The sequence below is a fragment of the Vulpes vulpes genome, chromosome 3, assembly GCF_048418805.1.
Source record: "Vulpes vulpes isolate BD-2025 chromosome 3, VulVul3, whole genome shotgun sequence".
NCBI lineage: Eukaryota > Metazoa > Chordata > Mammalia > Carnivora > Canidae > Vulpes > Vulpes vulpes.
Window position 1 is genome coordinate 129,369,854 of NC_132782.1, and position 21,469 is coordinate 129,391,322.

General features: G+C 42.9%; 1 protein-coding gene across 10 annotated transcripts in view; it reads right to left on the bottom strand.

The window, feature by feature from the left end:
• The window catches only part of SLC44A3 (solute carrier family 44 member 3), a 106,666-nt gene extending 87,175 nt beyond the window's left edge, over positions 1 to 19,491 (bottom strand). For all 10 annotated transcript variants that reach the window (XR_012000756.1, XR_012000757.1, XR_012000755.1 and 7 more), the window contains exons 1-5: positions 19,365 to 19,491; positions 18,768 to 18,875; positions 14,765 to 14,907; positions 12,464 to 12,600; positions 11,447 to 11,540 (exon numbers count right to left, since the gene is read on the bottom strand). Coding sequence is in view for 5 of the 10 variants with exons in the window: in XM_072754560.1 (XP_072610661.1) it covers positions 11,447 to 11,540; positions 12,464 to 12,600; positions 14,765 to 14,907; positions 18,768 to 18,875; positions 19,365 to 19,391 (509 nt within the window). In the remaining 5 variants the exon portion in view is untranslated. The remainder of the gene's footprint in view (positions 1 to 11,446; positions 11,541 to 12,463; positions 12,601 to 14,764; positions 14,908 to 18,767; positions 18,876 to 19,364) is intronic.
• Between the last annotated feature and the right edge of the window lie 1,978 nt (positions 19,492 to 21,469).

Here is a 21,469-nt window from a genome sequence, read left to right on the forward strand (position 1 = left end):
GCTAATTTAAGGTTGATGGTTTAACTAAAACAGACCTCAAGATTGAATATAAGACTCTTACTCTACCTGAGTTTATTAGCCTAATAAACTCATGTCAATGCTTGTGAAAGCTGTCAAAAAAAATAGCTTAGGATAATGACTGACTTTGTCTAATGTTTAATGAAGTTTTTGTAGGTAATCTAACATAATTATTAAGGACAAGTAAATAGATGTAAGCAAGACAGACGTTTATAAATGAACTTTTTGGCAATATGTAGGTCTATTTAAATAGTCTTCTCAATTTTTTTTTTTGTAACCTAAAACCTTAACGTTTTGCTGAGTTAGATTAAATGGTAAGTTAAATTCATTAAATACCTAGATCATTTCCAAATAAGACAAAATACTAATATACTAATTGCTAAACATAGATTTATCTACTTTTAGCTTCTCATTACAGAGAAATTAAAAAATATTTGGATATGTTAATGCTACATGGGAAAATTTCAAAAGGCATATGCTTGTAGGACTTTTTTTTTTTGCTTTTGAAATGTTATTCAAAAATTTGCAATTTTAAAAGACGCTAGTATGACAGACGATTCACAGTTGCTTACTTCCTAGTTTTCATGAGAAATTATGGTTTCTAGGGGTTAAGAATTCTAATTAATATATGCAATTAAAACTACTAAAAATAAAAAGAGAAATATCTCCATATGCCAGAAAGTAAATGTATTTTCAGTGGGGGAAAAAGGTGTGAGAAGTGGAGATGTATTTTTTGTTAAGGGGGAAAAAAAGTAATTTTGTCCTAAAATGAGGGTAGTTGTTTAAAGAAGAAAAACGGGACAAAATCAGAATGTAGATAAGTTGTAGAACCTTTGTGGAAAACAAATCTCTGAGGAGGAATTCTGATTTGTAGTCAAGCTGGTTAAAATTAAAATGAAATTTTTTCTTATTTTATTTAAATTCAATTAGCTAAAAAAATAAAATAAAAATAAATTCAATTAGCTAACATACAGTGTATCATTAGTTTCAGATGTAAAATGAATTTATTTTAAAAAATAAGTTTTAGGGATCCCTGGGTGGCGCAGCGGTTTGGCGCCTGTCTTTGGCCCAGGGCACGATCCTGGAGACCCGGGATCGAATCCCACATCGGGCTCCCGGTGCATGGAGCCTGCTTCTCCCTCTGCCTGTGTCTCTGCCTCTCTGTCTCTCTCTGTGTGACTATCATGAATAAATAAATAAAATCTTAAAAAAAAAAAAGTTTTAATATCAAGTAAGCTCGTGCAAAATTAGAATTTGTTTCTATCTGTTAAAAAAAACAAAATTTTCTTGGACTTCTGGTCTGCTTTGATCAAACTGTGAACATTTCTTTATGTTTTAAATATTAAGTTTCATAATGATCTATGATCCTATTTAGGCAAGTGCTTCAAAACTTTTTGATTTTTTTAAAAGTTTTTATTTATTTATTCATGAGAGAGAGATTGAGAGAGAGAGAGGCGGAGACACAGGCAGAGGAAGAAGCAGGCTCCATGCAGGGAGCCCGATGTGGGTAGGACTTGATCCCAGGACTCCAAGATCACACCCTGGGCCAAAGGCAGATAGACGCTCAACTGCTGAGCCACCCAGGCGTCCCCTTTCTTTGATATTTTTGACAAACTTCCCCAAATCAAATTCTAAATAAAGTCTTTGACCTAGAATATTCCAAAAATCTGTTAAATTAGTTAGGTTTGATATGTAAGTTACAGGGGAGAAATTGTCAAATAAGTAATACTAAGCCTCCTTAATATATTTTTTTTTGCCTCCTTAATATTGTAAGATTGTGTCACCTGTGGATAAAGACTTTTCTGCTTAAGTCTATACAAGGATAAATGTCCTTGTAACATGACAAGGGTCTGCTCTTAAGTTGGAGAAATTAAGATGAGTCAACAGTAGGTATAAATTGTATACTTGGGGCTATGGAAAACCCAAGACTGTAACTTGGTTCTTCCTGACTCCCTGACAAACCCCATTTTTCAATTTTTGCATTCCTTCACCCACCATGGTGTGTTTTGGATGAATCATATTATAAATACACATTGGTTGGGGAAACTTCTCTAGGATTATGAAAACCATTTACCATCAATGTCTGACCTGTCTGGTCTACAGTTCTGGAAAAATTTTAGGGCAGCCTAGGTGGCTCATAGGTTTAGCGCTGCCTTGGGCCCAGGGCGTGATCCTGGAGACCCAGGATCGAATCCCACGTTGGGCTCCCTGCATGGAGCCTGCTTCTCCCTCTGCCTGTGTCTCTGCCTCTCTCTCTCTCTCTGTCTCTCATGAATAAATAAACAAAAAAATCTTTAAAAAAAGAAAAACTTTTTTATTTCGTTTTTCTCCCAGAGTTCCTCAAAGCCCCTCCCTCGGGATCCTTTGAACATCTCCAGCTGGACTTCATTCACCGCTATAGTAGGGTTATCAGTATGTTCCTCTTACTGTAGGTGTGTTTTCCAGATGGGCTGAAGCTTTCTCCTGCTGCAGGGCTGATGCCGCCCCCCCACCCAAAGCAAAGAACTTGTTAGGAAGAATGTTTCCCACTTGGGGTATATCTTTCCTGGTCTCCAGGGATCAAAGCACCGCAGCACTGAGCCAATCATACAAACCTTAACAAAACCTTGCAAATGCTGTGGAATTCTATCAGAAAACCACTTTCTGCTGACCCTGTCCCATGCTAGTCTGAGGAGCTACTGTAAGTAAGTCTTATGCTAAAGCCTACCATGGACAGGTTCAACATGCTTTCCTTGACCTCAAGTTCAAAGGATCCTGTTGGTCCCAGCCTGGAACCTGATGACTGGATGTTTTGGAAACATCATTGTTAAAAAGAAAGCTCTTGAGCCCCGTGGGAAGGGACCTTACCAAGTGCTCCTGGCCACTGACATGGTTATAAAACTGAAAGACACAGAGCCTTGGGGACACAACTCATGGCTAACAGAGGCTCCACCTGACACTGATCTTGTGTACACACCGGATACCTCTAAATCCAGCTGATGAGGATGGGACATAGCTGACCTCGAGGTGGACCGCTTCCGTGTGAGACACCAGATTTAGACTTCATACTTTATCTAAACATAAAACTCCCTTTCCTTCTTTTCCTTTCTTTTACTCTGGCACTGGCCTAGAAAGATAACATCTTTATCTCTACCTCCCTGATCATTATTAAGTGGGGGTAGCCACTTACTTCAGGCTAGGAGAAAACCTAACTGTGCCCCTAACATTTCACAAATAAAATAAGACATCTAACTGGTTGGCTCACCTTAAATTACATTTACAGTTCATTTACATTGACCTACCAGGGAGGGTTTCATGATTCAGTTTTCACTCCTTAGGGCAGATCCCTGCTTCCTTGGTTAGGGATACATGTGCCTGAGGCTATGATTGAAAACTTTCCCTTAATTCTTAAAATTATTGCAAAATCTGCTATTAAAACATTAGCAGACCAACAAATAGCCTTAGACTCTAGCCAAAGTTGTCCTTGATATTAGAATAGCTCTTGATTCTCTTTTAGCTGAGCAAGGAGATGTCTCTGCTGTGCCTGGATTAACACTTCTGACGAAATTGAAACTCAATTACATAAAATCCCAGAACAAATCAGTTGGCTTAAAAAAGGTACTCTTTCCATAGGGTCTTGGGGCCATGGCTCTAAAGTGCACTCCAAACTCTGGGAATGATCCTGTTTATAGTCATCATAACAATGTCTCCGGGGTGTTGTATTCTCTCAAAAGCTTTACATCCATGATCTCAGCCACTAAACACCAAGCCAATGATCTCCCTAAAACTGGAATGTTTAAGGAACAAAGAAAATGACCCAATTAAAGAATGTACATCTGAAACCATGACCGGTGAATATCACAGAAGTCAGGCAAAAATGTCATGACCTATGGATACAACACAAAGGAAAAACAAAAACCACACGAACTTCAGAGCGGTGGCTGAGAATGGCACTAATGCCTTAAAATCTGATCACGTCTCTCAGTTACTTGGAAAGTCTGATCAAAATGGGGTAATTGTACCACAGGCCCCAATTGGTGTCACTTCCACCAAGTTCCCAAACCAGGGCTTAATACCTAATCTAATTGCTCTTTCAACCTCTCCCAGAAATGTAGTCTTAAGCAGTCAGCTAGGAATTTTTCAATTAGCACCACGTGGATGAGGTCATCTGCATGATAAGACCCCTCGCTTTTCCCCTAAGGGAAAGTCATCTTGCCTAGAACAAGTCTTTCCCTCTTCTAATTACTTTCTTATCCCTTCCTTCCTATAAAAACCTCCCAGTTTATACACCGTCCCAGGGCTCTCCCTTACCTGCGGGGCGAATGCTGTCTGATTCAGGAGTCTTTCAATAAGGCCAACTAGATCTTCAAATGTATTCCGTTGAACTTTGTTTTTTAATACCATATTGTCTTTTTTTTTTTTTATTCATGATAGAGAATGAGAGAGAGAGAGAGAGAGAGAGAGAGAGGCAGAGACACAGGCAGAGGGAGAAGCAGGCTCCATGCACCAGGAGCCCGACGTGGGACTCGATCCTGGGTCTCCAGGATCCCGCCCTGGGCCAAAGGCAGGCGCCAAACCGCTGCGCCACCCAGGGATCCCAATACCACATTGTCTTAACCACTCTTTCTTAGTAACTATTAAAACCAGGTGGTATGAGCCCTCCGACTTTGTTCTTCAAGAAGTTTGTATGTATGCGACTCCAGATTTTGCTTTTCTGTGTTTTTTTGTTTTGTTTTGTTTTTTTTTTTTTTTTTTTGAATGAACTTGTCAATTTCTAAAAAAAAAAATGTTGGCACTACACTGAATCTGTAGGACAATTTGGGGAGAAATGACATCCTAACAATATTAAAACTTCCAATTTATGAATAAGGTTATCTCTCCACTTATTTTGGAGTTCTTTAATTTCAGAAAGGTCTTAAAGTTTTCAGTTGAAATCTTCCATTAAATTTATTCCTAGTTATTTTATACTTTTTGATGTTGTTAAAGATGGACTTTAACAGTTATTTCCTAATTGTTGCAAATGCATAGAAATGCAATTTGACTATGTATCTCCCAATTTTGCTAAATTCACTTAGTAGTTACTTTGTAGATTCCTTTGGATTTTCTATACAAGCAATTAGGTCATCTGTAAATGCAGATGATTTCACTTCTTTTCTATTTCTTCTTTTCTATTTCTTTTCCTTCCTTTCTTTTGCAATTCCTAGGACCTCCTTTACAATGCTGAATGCAAGTGCTCAGAGCAGATACCCCTGCTTTGTTCTAATCTTAGGTGGGAAAGCATTCAGTAGTTCACCATTAAGTATAACATTAATTGTAGATTTATTAGAGATGCTCTTTCTCAGACTGAGAACATTCTCTGTAATTTCTAGCTTAATCGTCTCTTATTAAGTGGATAGCTAAAAAGTGTTACTTTATGTAAGCAACCTGCTACCGACAAGCCATATAGATGGTTTTCACTCTTCTGCTATTACAAACAATTGCAGTGAAAAATTCTGCACAAATGTCACTTCATAGCAGTATAAGTGTACCTGTAGATTAGAGGTGCCTGTCTGACTCAGTTGCAAAGGCACACAACTCCAGATCTGGGTCATGAGTTTGAGCCCTACATTGAGTGTTGAGATTAGTTAAATAAATAAACTTTAAAAAAATTTTTTAGAAGTAGAGATGCTTGATTTAAAGGTACATACATTGATCACTGATGAATACTGATGCATTGCCCTCCTTAGATCCCAGCCTCAGAAATGTATGAAAGTGTCTACTTCCCTACACCTTTGCCAGTACAAAACATTATCCAACTTTAGATGCTGTCATCTAAGCATCGAAAGTGTGAAAACAAATTCTTATACAGAATTTCCCCTATCGGGATGCCCAAGTGGCTCAGTGGCTGAGCATCTACCTTTAGCTCAGGTTGTGATCCGGGGTCCTGGGATCGAGTCCTGCATCGGGCTTCCTGCAGGGAGCCTGCTTCTCCCTCTGCCTGTGTCTCTGCCTCTCTCTCTGTGTGTGTCTCTCATGAATAAATAAAATCTTAAAAAAAAAAAAAAAAGAATTTCCCCTATCATAAGGGAAGTCTGGCCTCTTTTAATATGTTTAAACAACACTGTGCTTTTTCTTTAAAGCATCTATTTATATTTTAATCTCATTTTTAAACTGAGATATTACTGGTCTTTTAAAAGGTGGATTAGCAAGACATTTTATAAATTAGAGAAACTAATCCTTTTTTATGAATTGCAATATTTGCCTGTTAATTTTGCTTCTAGTGTTTTGTCAGGCAGAAATGTTTATTTCTAATGTGGCCAAATTTATCAATTTTTTATTTTATGTCTTCTGAGTCTTAAGTCATAGAAGTTTTCCTTACTTTCAGGTTATGGAAAAAATTTTCCCATGGCTTCTAATACTTTCTAGTTTCACTTTATACATTAAAATCTTTAATCCATTTGGGGTTCCTGGGTGGCTTAGTCGGTTAAGCATCCAACTCTTGATTTCGGCTCAGGTCATGATCTCAGGGTTGTGGGATTGAACCCTGTGTCGAGCTTTACTGGGTATGGCTTGTTTGAGATTCTCTCTCCCTCTCCCTGCCCTCCTCCTCTAAAAAAATTAATTAATTTAAAAAATAAAATCTTTCATCCATTTGGAATTTATTAATTTAAAGCATGAGGCATAGATCCAGCTGTTCCTTTGGATGTCTGTCCAGTTGTCCCAACACTACTTGTTCAATAGCCTATCATTTTGTCACTGATTTGAAATGCCACTTTTATCATGTGCTAAATTTCTGAAAGCATCTGGGTCTATTCCTGGATTATCTAGTATCTTCCATTGATCTTTCTTTCTTTTTTTTTTTATTTATTTATGTATGATAATCACAGAGAGAGAGAGAGAGAGGCAGAGACACAGGCAGAGGGAGAAACAGGCTCCATGCACCGGGAGCCCGATGTGGGATTCGATCCTGGGTCTCCAGGATCGCGCCCTGGGCCAAAGGCAGGGGCTAAACCACTGGGCCACCCAGGGATCCCTCTTCCATTGATCTTTCTATGCATGAACTAGTGCTATCACCAGCTAGACCCCAAGATGTGACCTATAGTGCCAGCCTGCTTGCACCCAATGAGTTTTGTACCACATTTTCCCTTAAACTCTTTCCAGCCTATCTCTTAACTCAGGCAAAAGACCTGAGGGGCATCAGCATCTTCTGATGGAAACCAAAAGTGCCCCTCAAGCAATAATACCGCCCTGACCCAGGCCACTCAGACCTGTTTGAGCTTAACCCCAACTCATACCTGTGCAGATGAACCACAGAGTGACCCATGGAGGGACTGTTACATTTACCTAATTGTAATACTAAAATCTCCACTCAAAGAGAAGCATAAGCTTCATTTACATAATATACAATGTGTGTACAGGCACATTTCCTCAAGACACATGTGCCACCTCATGCCTGCCTCTACATATGGGGACGAAGCTAACCTTTCTAAATATTGATCCTAACTGTAAGTAAAAGGAACCCATTCACCCTTGTTCGGGGAGTCAGGGCTTTGGAATCTATTCTCCGTGATCTCCTTATTTGTGTCAAATAACATTTCCTTTGTGCAACAACTCACCTGGTGTAGTTTCTATCTGTGACTCACCAAGGAGTGAGCTCACATTAGTTCAGTTATTTTAATTATTCAGTATTTTAATTATTAAACTTTATAATATAATATGTTTTAAAAATTGAAAGGCAATCTATGTTGTTTTTCTCATTTCGATTTTTTTGGCTTTTTAAAAAAATTCTTTACAAATTTTAAAATCAGCTAATCTGGTTACTGAAAAAAAATTCTGTTTTGTTTGTAATCTTGATAAATTTATAGCTCAATTTAGGGAGAAATGACATCTTTATAATGTTGAGTCATACTGTCAACAACACTGTCTATCTCTTTTAAGTTTTCCTTGTAGCTCAGGAACATATTAAAGTGTTCTTTTTATGGTTCTTGTACATTTCTTATTAAATTTGTCTCTAGGCACTCAAGTACCTACTTCGTTTTTGTCTGTATTTTTTCTCACTGTGGTAAAAGCTGTCTTTAAAAATGTATTAATGTTGCAGATTTCAGTATATTAATTGTGTTTCCTGCCACATAAGTAAGTTCTCTTGTCATTTATAGTTTTTCAGTTAATTTTCTTACCACCTGTAGAGTGGTAATTTTTACCTCCTGCTCTGCAAGTTTTAAACCTCTAGTTTCTTTTTCTCTTCTACTACAAAATAGTCTTCACACCAGTGAATCTGAATTGTAGCTAGAGCAAATGTTTTTTGAGCTTTCAATTAGAATTTCTGAAAAATACTGGTCAGATATAAACTTAACATCATTTTGTTTTTCCCCAAACACAATTCGCCATAAGACCTTAATTTTGTCAACATTGTTAAGATGATGCTTTTTAGGCATTTTACAACCCTCTGTTGGTAAAGTATGGCCCATCTCAGCCCTGAGGGTGACACAAAGAAGCATGTCAAATGTGGGTCATCCCTGGTATGTGGTTGACTAGTTGCCCATTGAGCACTCCATTAGTTGGGGCAGGAGATAGGACTTTGGGCCACAGATTGTGGTTTCCTCCCCACTTCTGCTTTTTCTCTCCCCAGCAGTGAAGCCACTCACATTTGCAGGAAGTAATTCGAAGAGCTGACTGTATATTTAGATGGCGCTGTTGGAATTCATTCATTTGAGCAAACAATGCAGTGACATGCATGGGCACCCATTAGGGAGGCTAGGACTAGAACTTACTGGATGGAAAAAACTAAGCCTTTTAGATTTTAAATACATTGGGAACTCAAAATACAATATTATGTTGAACCCCAAAGGGAAAAAGATATGCTTGCTTGTTATCTTCTGCAGTATTTTTTCACTACTGTTAAAAGCTCATACCTTGGGACACAAACTTTCTTGATATCCAACCACTGCTCTAAAAGGGTACGTTACACCTCACGTGATCGACAGAGGGAGAACAAACAATTGGTTTAGTCAATAGGAGTATTTAGAAAATGTTCTTTGGCCCTATGGCCACACTTCTCATGATTTCAAGCTTTTACTCTTGGCACTGCTCTTCCATGATAAATATGATAATTTCCATCTTAAAACAAACTCTTGCTTGTGTAGGGAAAGGAAATGGAGCCCTCAAGGCTATTTCTTTCTCCCTCACTCTGTCCAAGAAAGGCCAGTCAACAGGCTTGACTTTCCGTGAAAAAAGTCTGCATTTTGGGGGTGAAAGACCTAGGGCAGGCGTGACAGGTAGAAAGATGGGGACCCTAGGACACATGCTACAGGGCTCCCTGCACCCCTATTTTGGTGTGAGCCCAAGGAGGCCATTTGCCAGGCAAAATAAAACCAACGAAGCCTTGACTGTTGATTTTGGATTACAGAAACTAACATGGACACTGTTCAGGTTTGCATGCCAACTCTTCCACAGGCTGCTTGTGTCATCTTAACCTGTCCCTGCATCAGTTCTTTCTACTGCAAAACTGGGATGAAAACAATGCCTAGAGCACAGTGGATTTGTGATGTACAGATAAATGAATATATGTCAAGAGCTTCAAAAAGTACCTGCAAGTACCAAAAGACTCAATAAATGTTCGCCATTATCATCAGCAACATCAAGATATAAGCTTTCCAGGGAATTACAGCAGCCAATCCACTTATAGTAGGAAGAATTTATCTACCTCTGGTTAAGTTACAACCTGAAAAAAATCCCATTCTCTTTCAATTCCCTCTGCAGGCACAGTTATGAATTGTGTTCCTTAAAAAAATCCTTCTCAAAAGACAAATACTGTATGACCCCACTTATATGTGGAATCTAAAAGAGTCAATTTCACAGATGCAGAGAGAATGGTGGTGGCCAGGGTCTGGGGGAGGGGGAATAGGAAGATGGTCAAATGGTAGAAGGTTTTTAAAAAAACCCTTCTCTTCAAACTTATTCAAACCTATTCTCTTCAAATAATTTTCCTTCAAACCTATTCTCTTCAAATAATTTTCCTTTAAAAAAACCCTTCTCTTCAAACTTATTCAAACCTATTCTCTTCAAATAATTTTCCTTTAACTTACTACAACACTATAGTTTATTTATTTTGGATTTAGTTATGTTTCATTGAACTTATGTTTAGGATATCTGACAAAAGTCAGAATTTAAAAAATAAGATACAATGGGTAAATATACAATGGGTACTCTCCTATGCAAATGACTTCTCTCCTCTTTCAGTTACTTGTCACACAAAGTATTTATTTTAGAAAAGAATGCCAGGAGAATGGTTAACTCTGTTTTTCCTCCCTCCTGTGTAACTACAATCTACCCGAGTGTTTTGTTTTAAGCACCTGCTAGATCAGCATTTTTCAAGCTATACTTACAAATGCATTAGCTTATGAAATAAATTACTGTTTTTAAAAAAAAGTGAAATAGAGTTGGAACTATTAGTACAAATCAGATGCAGTAAGGAGAAATCTTGTTGTGTGACATTTCTATTTCTGTTTTATACTCCTAAGTAGGTATGAAGGTATATGTACACAGCACTGGGTGGTGATGCAATACAGTTCTTACTGTGGATCCAACCAAGAAGAGTTTGATAAACACTATATGAGACAGCTGACATAATACCTTATTCTACTTGAATTATCATTACTTGTCAGGGATTTTGCAGAGGTCTCATTCATTGTAAACATATTTACAAACTTTAAAGAATGGTAATGCAAAATAAATCCAAGTCCTCCTGCAGTACATCTCAGCATCCTGACAGTGGCAATGATTAGCAGTTGTATTTTCCTGGTTACGTTCTCAATGGGTCAAATGTGAGCCACTTCCTATGGCCATACAATTCCTGCTTCATCATTATAGCTTTATTCTACAGATATTTGTGAGGTGCCTCCTATGTGCCAGGTACTACACTAGTTGATAGGAACGGCGGACGCTAGAAGGAGTTCACAAGTAGAATCCTTGAGAAGGACATGTTTTCGGTCCTCATTGGGAAGATGTGTGTGGTGGCCACTTGGTTTTGCCCATATGACTCTGTTTCTTATGGAGATATCTAGAGTTATAAAGACTAACAATGTCTGGTTGTAATAAAAGAACAAAAGTAAACAATTTCTACTTTGTAATAAATAGTTGGAGTAGAAAAAAATACATACCAACTACTTTATAAATCCACTCAATTGGTAATAATTCACATGTTAATTCTGCTAGCTCAAGTGTCGTCCTTTTATGACTATATGTATCTTCATTGTTGACTTTTCTCCCTCTGTAGCCTGATTCCTAATCCATTGTCGATTATATATGTTGCAGAGAGTCCCTCCTTGTTTATTCCTGGCCTTTTCTAGACTGTGGGCTCTACCAGATACCTCCTTTGTGCTTCCAACCATACCTGCAGGAGCAACAGATGCACATCAAATACCCCATGACTTTTGTTGATGGACAAGAAAAAAATATGAAAGCTTTTTACCTTGGAGGAACTGGTAGGCTGGGACACAATGAGTCTGCATTTGGGTTCTGGGTGTAGTTGATGGAATCCAAACTATAAACACACAGGAAGGACCCTGGAAGAAGACGACACACAAACTGTACCACCTTCCTACATTGTTCTCATTTTTGTAGGGAGCCAGTAAGAAAACCATAGTTCTTTTCCCAAACTGGGAAGTAAAAGGAATAAATCACTCAGATTTAGAAAACAGGTCTATCGGTGACCTAAAGGCAAAAAGCATAAGAAGCATACAATTTGAGGTCAAATTAGGTCCCTTTTTTCTCTCTCTGTCCCCTAAATCTCAATTCAAAACTGAAAGTCATGTGATTGGCACAAAAAATCACTCGAAGGTCTTTGAAGATGATTTTTTGCATAGGCTTGATATTTTTAACACAGCCTTGCCAATAATTTTTGCAAAATCTGGCACACCATTTCATAGGCAGATAAAATTTGCAGTGGGTTGCCTCGAATTTCTTTTACTTTGCTCTGCTTGTTTACTCCTTATAAGGTAAATCTCAACAGGGGGCTCAGAGCAAGGTACTTCAGTTACACTAATGATTACTGCAATTATCCATGGGCCCCAACATTTTCATGAAAGAACATACTTGTTGGCACTTCAGCCCACAGCCGGCAGCCCTTCTCTAGGACTGGATGTGCCTGTGTGCGCAGAGCTCTCTGACCTCTGTGTGACCCTGCCTTTGGGCCCTAGATGTCAGTCTACACTAGGCTCTGTATGAAAGACCATTCCCTGGCAGTGAGCAGAGAACAGCTAGGGTTTCAGATAAACTCCAGATAAGTCTGAATGAAAGTGCACAAGCCCAGGAGAAAACATTTATGGCCTTTTCCATGCAAGAAGAGGTATCCACAAGGAAGGACAATTTCCAGCTTTGCAGAGAAATCAGTGTCTGGGTAAGTTGTCTCATCTAGGTCTGCACCAGTTACCCCACTGTGGTTCCCAGCCTGAGGGGAAAGAGTGAGGCCCCATCCCTTGGTGCCTACCATTGTTGTCTGCAAAGAGCTGGACCTCTTCCAGGGTATCAAGCTGCTCTTCAGGACAGCTGGACACGCAGAGGATGGTGGAACTGAGCCTCACATCCTTGACTTCCAGGTTGCAGGCATTCATAAAGAACACGTGTCTAGGAAACCGATGAAACACAAGAATATCTTAGAGCATTTCCTCTCATTGGGTTTAATTATGGGCCTTAAAAAAATCCATGTTATCAAATGTGGGAATAATTAAGGCAAACTCTTATAACCAAATGCCTCAGCATAATTTACCATGTATTATGCCTACTGGGGGTTATCTATGGAGATGGTGCAGTGTAGGAACCACGCTCAGATCTCATAAAATGTCTCTTTTTCCAGATTTGGCACTTCCTAGGAGAGAACACTAAGCAGTGATCTGAGGAAGTCACTGAGGAAGAGAAGGGATTGATTCAACCCCCAGGGAATGCTAGCTCAGGCCAGTGCATAAACTACTCAATGAAGTCCATGGAAGACATCTCTGCACCTAAGTGTTCAGCTCTACTTCGGACAAGAGTTGAACTCAGGGAAGTGAGAAGTGGAAAGGCGGGAGCTGAGGCAGGGAATTAATAGCCTGCCCCTCCCCCTGCTTCTCAGGTTGAGAGCCAGGAAACTCAGGAGACTTTCTCACTCTAGCTGTTCCGCCATTGGCTAGATGGGCGAGAGAACAAAGCTGGTTGTTGCCATTAATGGGGTCATGAACCAGGCAAGCAGTGGGGGCTCCCAGACCATGTCCAACACCTCTCCAGGCTTCTGAGATTAGGGGAACCCAGAAGAGCCCTGGAGGCTGCCAGGTAGGCAGTCCTCTAAGGGAGGGACCTGGAGAGTTGGGAGAGATGGAGGTGGTGTAATAGGAGATGGGACGACAGCTCTCTTCAACATATGATAAATTCACACTATTTAATTTCTTAAAATTATGGTAAAATATTTATAACATTCTTACCACCTTAACCATTTTAGGTGTAGAGTGCAGTGGTATTAAGTATATTCCGACTGCTGTGGGACCATCACTACCACCCACCCACAGAGCTCTTTTCACCTTGCAAAACCCAAACTCTATACCTATAAGCAACAACTTCCCTGCCCCTGGCTACTGCCATTCTGCTGTCTTTGTGAATATGACTACTCTAGGTATAGAGAGTGAAATCATAAAATATTTTTCTTCCTTGCGACTGGCTTATATCACTTAGCATAATATCCTCAAGATTGACTCATGCTGGAGCCTGTGTCAGAATGTCCTTCCTTTTTAAAGCTGAATAAGTTCCCGCTATATATATATACAACATCATGTCTATCCATCCATCTGCTGATGGGACACCTGGTTGCTTCTACCTGTTGGTTACTGAGAATAAAATCTATATTTTACAATCCCAAAAGATTGCATGCATGGCTACATTTGGGCAGCCTCTCTTCTTCCTTCTGTCTTCTTTGTAAGTGACCCCCAAGTGCAGGAGGAAATGCCTCCAGGCTGTCCATGTCCAGCAAGGCAAAGCCCCTCTCCTCAGGAATAACATTCAGGGGTAGAAGAGGACTGGTCTGAGATTTGTATTTGGTGACTTCAAATTCATATTCAGGACCTATTTAGATCCACATGTTTTCTCTCCTAGGGTGTGCTTGTAATCATCAAGTCTCAAAAATTATTAAAAGGCAGTCACCACCTTAGATAAATCATGGCCAAGGATCTCTCACGCCTCAGGAGATTTCCATCTCTTTTCTCCCCTTTCTGTTTCCATGTTGGAGTTGTAGGGGGTGGTGACACCACAGGGCCATATAGTTGAGAGTGTAGACTGGGGATGGAGTGGGACACAGGTCCCCAGAAATCCCAGTTGGGATTCGGGTATTTCCACATAGATAAAGTACTGTGGGTGGGCGTGCAATCGGTAACATACAACTGGCAACATGATCCGGATACAGTATAGAGAACGATAGTAGCGACTAACATATATTAAGCCTTAGTTCATGTAGCCTCTCAGTGGATCCTTAAACCAACCTTGTGAGGTGGGTGTCATAACCAGTTGAAGAGATGAAAACTTGACTTAGAGAGGTTAATATGCTGCCCATCCTCATACAGCTGAAAAGTAGCACAGGCCAAACTTGAACTTAGGACTGGCTGATTTAAAAACCTGTGTCTTTACTACCCCACACGTGCCTCCCTCTTTATGAAATGGGCTGATAGTTTTAAACGGAAAAACAGTTGCTAGGCTCAAAATGGCTAATTTATACAGTTCTGAAATACAGCATAGCCCCCCTAGGTTGGGGACTTACTTGAACACTTACTTTTTGAGGGTCATGTCCTGCCCCGAAAGAGGGGCCCCTTCTACTGGGGAGTTCTTCTTGCCACACACGTTCCCAAAGCTGTCGTAGCCAAAGAGAAGTCTTGCCGTGGCTCCCGCTGCCACCGAGTAGCCGGTGATGAACATCTGGCAAAACCCAAGTGGCACATGAGGGCCTGGCCAGCGGGCTGAAGACATGGGCCCCGCATCCCTGGAGAGGTTGCTGTAAAGCCGAGCCAGGTAGAAAGCAAATCTCCCCAGCATCACGGTATTGCTCTCCTTCGGCGACAATGCCAGTAAGTCCCATCAGGCAGGATGCGTTACCTTCATACTTGTTTTAATGGGTTAGGTAGCAGCATCATTCTAACGGGTTGACCAGATTTCTGGCCATGTTCTTACCTCCGCGTACTTCTTACCCTCTTTCTCAAGAGTGCCATTTTTTTTCTTCTGGGCCTAACTTCACCAGGACAACTCAGATCCCCCCACCCCAACCTCCACCCCCACGCCCCCACTCCCCTTCACCCCACTCCCACCCACCCCCTAAGGTCTTGCTTTATCTAAGGGCACCAGGGTTATGCTACTTCTTTACCTGAGTTTCCTTCCTTCCCTCCTTTCCTCCCTCCCTCTGTCCCTTTCTCCTCCTCCCCCTCCCCTTCTTCCTCTTTCCTTTTTGTCTTATATTTAGGGGACTTGGACCCTCAGAGGCAGAGGTAACACAGTTGATGTGAACCGAAATACTGCTCGTAACAAGTGAGAAAACAGTATTTGGGGGTAAGGGCTTCAGATGCACAAATAAAGAAACTCTGGAATTCTGGACAACAATACCTTGCCACCTATAGTCACCTTTATCCAATTTCATCATGAATATGGAATTGTTGAAATTTCAGCTCAGATGACCGTTGCACAATATGTGCTAATGGGCCCTCCCCTGGGACTGCATCTTCCCGCAATGCAAGTTTCCCAGCTTACAACACATAGCATTTAATGATTAGTACCGACAGGACAGGATCATTCCAGGAGTGAGGATAGGGAACACCACTCAGTAAAATATAGTTATGACACCCCATGTTCCAAAGGTACGTTGTCCCAAAGTCAATACGTTGCAGATATTCCTCATTCACTACTAATTTAGGAATCAAAATAACAGTCTTGAAATGCCCGGTGTGTACCAGAGACTGTTACTGTGGGTAAAAATGAACTAGACCCAGTGCTTGCCTTCAAGGAACTCAGCGCAGAGGATGGGCAGGCTCTCTATCCCTGTCCCTCCCCAGCACCTCCTCAGGCTTATGGTCAGATTTTAGGACGAGAGTGTCACCTTTGCTGGTGGGCACTTCACTCACCCTGTACTTGGGGGGCGGGTGGCTGCGCACCCACATGGCTGGCAGGCCGCTGACCTGCCCTCTCAGCTTGTCATGTGGGAAGATCCTGCCTGAGTCTGGACTAGGAGGGAAGGGATCCTGTGCTGCCGCCCGCTCACCAGAGAGCTAATAATGAAGGGGCATTTTCTGTTTATCAGCATTCTTTATGTTACTATCTCCCTTGGGAAGCTTGTGGGAGGAGTGGAAGTTTTAGGGCAGGAGGGGTTTGGTTCACACTGAGTCCCTGCCGTACTACTACTACCTGAAACCATCAAACCCTGTTCTGATTTCATACACACAATTACAATTCCATATGATGGGTGACACAGGAGTGGATACCAGGTGTGGTGAGGCTACCAGGAGGTCACTATCAGCTGTGCCAGGGAAGATCCAGAAAAGTCTTACAAAGGAACGAGAGATGGCAGGTAGGGAAGGACACTGCAGAGATAAGTAGAGCCAGACATGGTCCAGAAGTTGAGAGATTCTGTTCTGCGTGTCTTAGGCAGATATAAACAAAGGCTGGCACCCTTTGTCTTTGCAGTAGCCTGCACTTGCCCATAATTCTGGCCCCTCACCCTAAACCCTAAACCTCCTTTGTCCAACCCTAAGTCAGGGCAGCACCATCAACAACCGCGTCTAGCATGTGCCTGGTTACAGGTCAGGATGTCAGAAGACCAGGAAGCTGAGCAGCAGAGGCAGAAAATACTCCCTGAAGTATCTGTGGTTAAAAAATGTTGCAGAAGATAGGAAAAGCCAGTCAGCTTGAAGGACTCTCGCTACTCAAATGCAATACAGTAAAGAGAAGGCGGGCACACTGAAGCCTTCAAAATTATTCTGCAATGACATGTAATTTGAAAGCAGCTTCCAATGTCCACAATAGCCAAACTGTGGAAGGAGCCTCGGTGTCCATCGAAAGATAAATGGATAAAGAAGATGTGGTCTATGTATACAATGGAATATTCCTCAGCCATTAGAAACGACAAATACCCACCATTTGCTTTGACGTGGATGGAACTGGAGGGTATTATGCTGAGTGAAATAAGTCAATCGGAGAAGGACAAACATTATATGGTCTCATTCATTTGGGGAATATAAAAAATAGTGAAAGGGAATAAAGGGAAAAGGAGAAAAATGAGTGGGAAATATCAGAAAGGGAGACAGAACGTGAAAGATTCCTACTCTGGGAAACGAACTAGGGGTGGTGGAAGGGGAGGTGGGTGGGGGGTGGGGGTGACTGGGTGACGGGCACTGAGGGGGGCACTTGACAGGCTGAGCACTGGGTGTTATTCTATATGTTGGCAAATTGAACACCAATAAAAAATAAATTTATAAAAAAAAAAAGAAAGAAAGCAGCTTCCAGCTCTGTGCCATCTCTCAGATGGTTCATAATTCTTCAGACTTTGATGGGCCATCAACAAATCCCCCCCCCCCCCCCCCCCCCCCCCCCCCCCGTGGCTGTTGGGCTGAGGGTTTGGTCGTGATGTACTAGGTCTGAAGCCTGGAAGGGCCAGGGGAGATCCCTGAAGAACATGAACAGCCTGAGGTCCACGCTGCCCGGTGCCTGCAGGACCGCTGCTCCCTGCATTTGCACAACAGGAGGCCGGGAGAGCAACAGCAGCCACCTGTGGGCATTTAGGGAGGAGGTGGTGAAGGTACACACACACTCTCTCAGAGGACCAGGGTATGACAATGCACAACATTCAGTTCACCTTTAAGACCCAACCTTCCCCCGTACCTGTAACCATGTCTGCCATGAGAAACCAGTAGGTAAAGTGAACAAGTGAATTCAGGCCTTTCGAAAGAAATAGGGACTTGGAAAGAGGAACAAACATGGTGTTTTAGAGTCTATTTAAATTGAAATCTTTGCAACAAAGCTAATTACTATGAGGCAGCTATTATGCTGCTTTATAAATTAATCATTAACCTTGCAGCAAATAGCATGCCTCAATCTAGACCGGATGACTGCACGAATCTGATCTTTAAAGAAGCTGAGTGGGGCTCCTTCTGCTGTTACCTACAGCTCTAAAATAAGTATCAAAGTGTCAAGATTTAGCTGCCAAGAGACTAAAGGGACAGGACTAAAATGACACAGCCTGATGAGGTCTACCAGCAATCCCGCACAGCTGGAAACTAGAATGGGGAAAAAAATCATTACCTGTCTAACAGGTGTTTACACCCAAGGCTCGTTTCCTTGTCAGCTGCTACATACAGCCACCGACAGTGTGCATATGTGTTCAGCTAAAGGGAGAGCAGTTTATTTCTAGGCTCACTCTAGATTTTCCTGTATTAGAAGAACAGCAAACAGTTGACGAATATCTTGTTTGGTGGCTGAGATGGCCAGCGAACTTGCAGGCAGTGAGCCCAGATGACCACACAATCCTGCCCCGGGGTTCCCACTTCCTCCTGAGGCCGCCCTAGAACGGGGCCTGCAGCAGTAGGCAGCCCCTCCAGTTTAGCCAAGTCCCCTGGTAGGCACAACCCAGAACCGAGGTTTGCTCGGGAGGATCGGCTGGCGCGTCTCCCGGTAGCACAGCCCGGGGCCCCTGCACCACCTGCAGCCCGGGCCTCCCCACGATCGCGAGTCCCACTTGGGCACAGTCACTTCGGGACACACGCAGGCTCTCTTCCCTCCTAGGCACCCGCACTCACCAGACCAGTCCAGAAGAGGAAGAACAGGAACAGCCAGGTCGTATCCGTGCACTTCCTATAGAGCTGAGGCCTCCACTCTCTTGGCCGGGGGGTTCTCTCTGCAGAAGCCTTCCAGACCAAAAAGAAAAAGGGGTGGGGTGGGGAGTGGAGTGGGATGGGGGACGTGGGGAGTTGAGGAAGGAGGATAAATAATCATATGGGCCCCAACCCGAATCCAAACATACTGAAGGCTGCTCAAAGTAACTTTTCTTTCTCCATTTATTTATTTATTTATTAATTATTTTTTTGAGCGTGGCTCCCCGAAGCTTTCCACGGAGCCTCTGAAGCCCCTGCTCCGTGCGCAGCGGCCGGGCGGGGGGGGGGGTCCCCCCGCGCAGTCCTCACCTGCAGGTGCACCTGCGCGGCGCAGCCAGCCTCCGCCCCGGCACCCGGTGGGGTCCCCGCTCCCCCCCCCACGCCGCCAGGTGCGCCCCGGGACTCGGGGGCGCCGGGGCGGGGGCTTTAGCCGCGCGCGGGGGAAGGCGGCGGCGTGCCAGGAGGTCGCCCGAAGCGTCCCCCGGGCCCCCCCGGCCCCCCTCCCCGCGGGCGGTCGCTCACCGGGGCCGGGGCGCCGGGGCGCTGCATCCTGCGCTGGGCCGGGCCGGGCCGGGACTGGCGCGGACGCGGGCCCCGCGGGGGGAGCCGGGCCGGGAAGGGGCGCAGCGCCGCCTCGCGGAGCCGCCGACCGTCGCTGCCCCGGGGGTGCGGCCCTGGCCCCGCCCGCCCGCTCCGGGGAGGCCCGGGTCCCCCCCCCGCCCCCCAAGCGCAGCCCGACCCCGCCGCGACCCGGTGAACCAGCCCCCCTGCGGCCCGCGCGGCGCACGGTCTCCGCCAGCCCCTCCCCGCGCAGTGCCGGTGACCTGCAGCCGCGGGCAGGTAGCGCCGGACCCCGGCCCGCAACAAGGCTGAAGGCGTTGCTATCCGCGCAGCCGTGAGGGAAACTGAGGCACGGGGCAGCCGTGATGGACACGCCCGATGAGACACAGCCAGTGAGCTGTAGAGCTCGGAGTTAAACCCAGGCCCTTCCAAAGTGGTTCCTTGCCAACGCGGCCGTGTGTGTGTGTGTGTGTGTGTGTGTGTGTGTGTGTGTGTGTGTGGCGGGGGGGGGGGGGGGTTGCTGGAGCAGCCTGGGTCAGGAAAGACAGCATGCAACTAAGGAGAAATATCAGAGCATGAACAATATGATGACTGGAATGAATGTTCATTGGTGCTATTTACTAACAACGTGGGGTGAAGGTAGTAGAACAGGTACAGCTGAAGACGAATTGGTGATGGGAAGAGCAGTTTCAGCAACTCTCCAGAGGCAGCAGGAAAGGGTTGGAAAAAAAAAGGAAATAAGGCAGCTTATTTTAAATTTCCTAATTAATAACAAGGATAGAGCTAGGACAGAAAAGCAGTGATATAAAGATGGAGACGGGGAAATATTTGAAGACCTAATGGTGATAAATTTCAAGGCTGAAAGAAGTAAATAAGCCTCAGACTGCATGGACGGATCTCATGGCAAATATATATCTCCAAATATCTTTTTGGTTTGTTTTAGGAATTTCCTAAAAATCCATTTATTGGAGCAATGGACCAACTACCCAACTAGTTCTCATCAAGATAACAGTTCCTACTCTGACCCACTGATCATCAACTCACTTATCACATGACTGCGCCCTTCAAGACTCACTTGGAACCCTCCCCTTGCCTGTCCAGCCATCCTCAACTATTGCATAACCAAGTTGCCCAAGCTAATTAGCCTGTCTACATTAAAGGATGCAGGGTCTATGGTAGACCCTGAAAAAATCTATAAATATCTCACCTTGAAACACATCAAACATGCTTCTATTAATAAATTTATGATAGTACAAATAAATAATAAATAATAAAGCCTCATTGATTGCCTTTAGAAGTGTCTAGGGGTCAGACTCATTATTTTTGAAAACTGGTTAAGGAAAGGAAAAGAAGCACATATCCTGCCTCTCCAGTATGAACTATACTTTAGGGTAATCACATAACTGATAAGGAAGATTTCTCTTCATAGAAATATTCTGGCTTATATAAGTGCAGAAGGAATTATAGAATTTAGGATATCATAGTCTGCCAAACATGACAACAAAGGGACAATCAGACATCAGTCTTCCATCCGTGGAATGCACATTGCCACTTGTAAGGTACTCAACCTGCAAAGTCTACATGAATCTACCAATTTATAAGAAATACAGGAAACAGAGGAACAAGTCAAATGATACCACAGGGATCCCATCAGCAAAACCAAGATTGGGAGAGTCCCAGACACATGACTTAGTTTTAAAATCATCCACAACAGTAGCAGCAGCAAAAAGGTTATATGGGAAAAAAAGACAGAGGAGAAACCTATAAATTAAAAGAGACTTGGGAGGTATTTTAACACATAACAGAAGACATTGGTTAGCTCTGGAAAAAATAAAAGGAAAGACCTTTGAGAGGACTGATTGGATATTTGATAATTTGAAGTAGTTTATATTAAGGAATTTGAGGGTCTGATATCATTAGTGTCAAATTTAAGGAGAGTCATTATCATTTAGATTCGCATACTGAAACTTCTACAAAATAGCCAGCTGTCTGGGTTTGCTTCACAAAATCCAGGGCAATCATTTTCTTACAACATACACAAAAATAGACTCAAAATGGATGAAAGA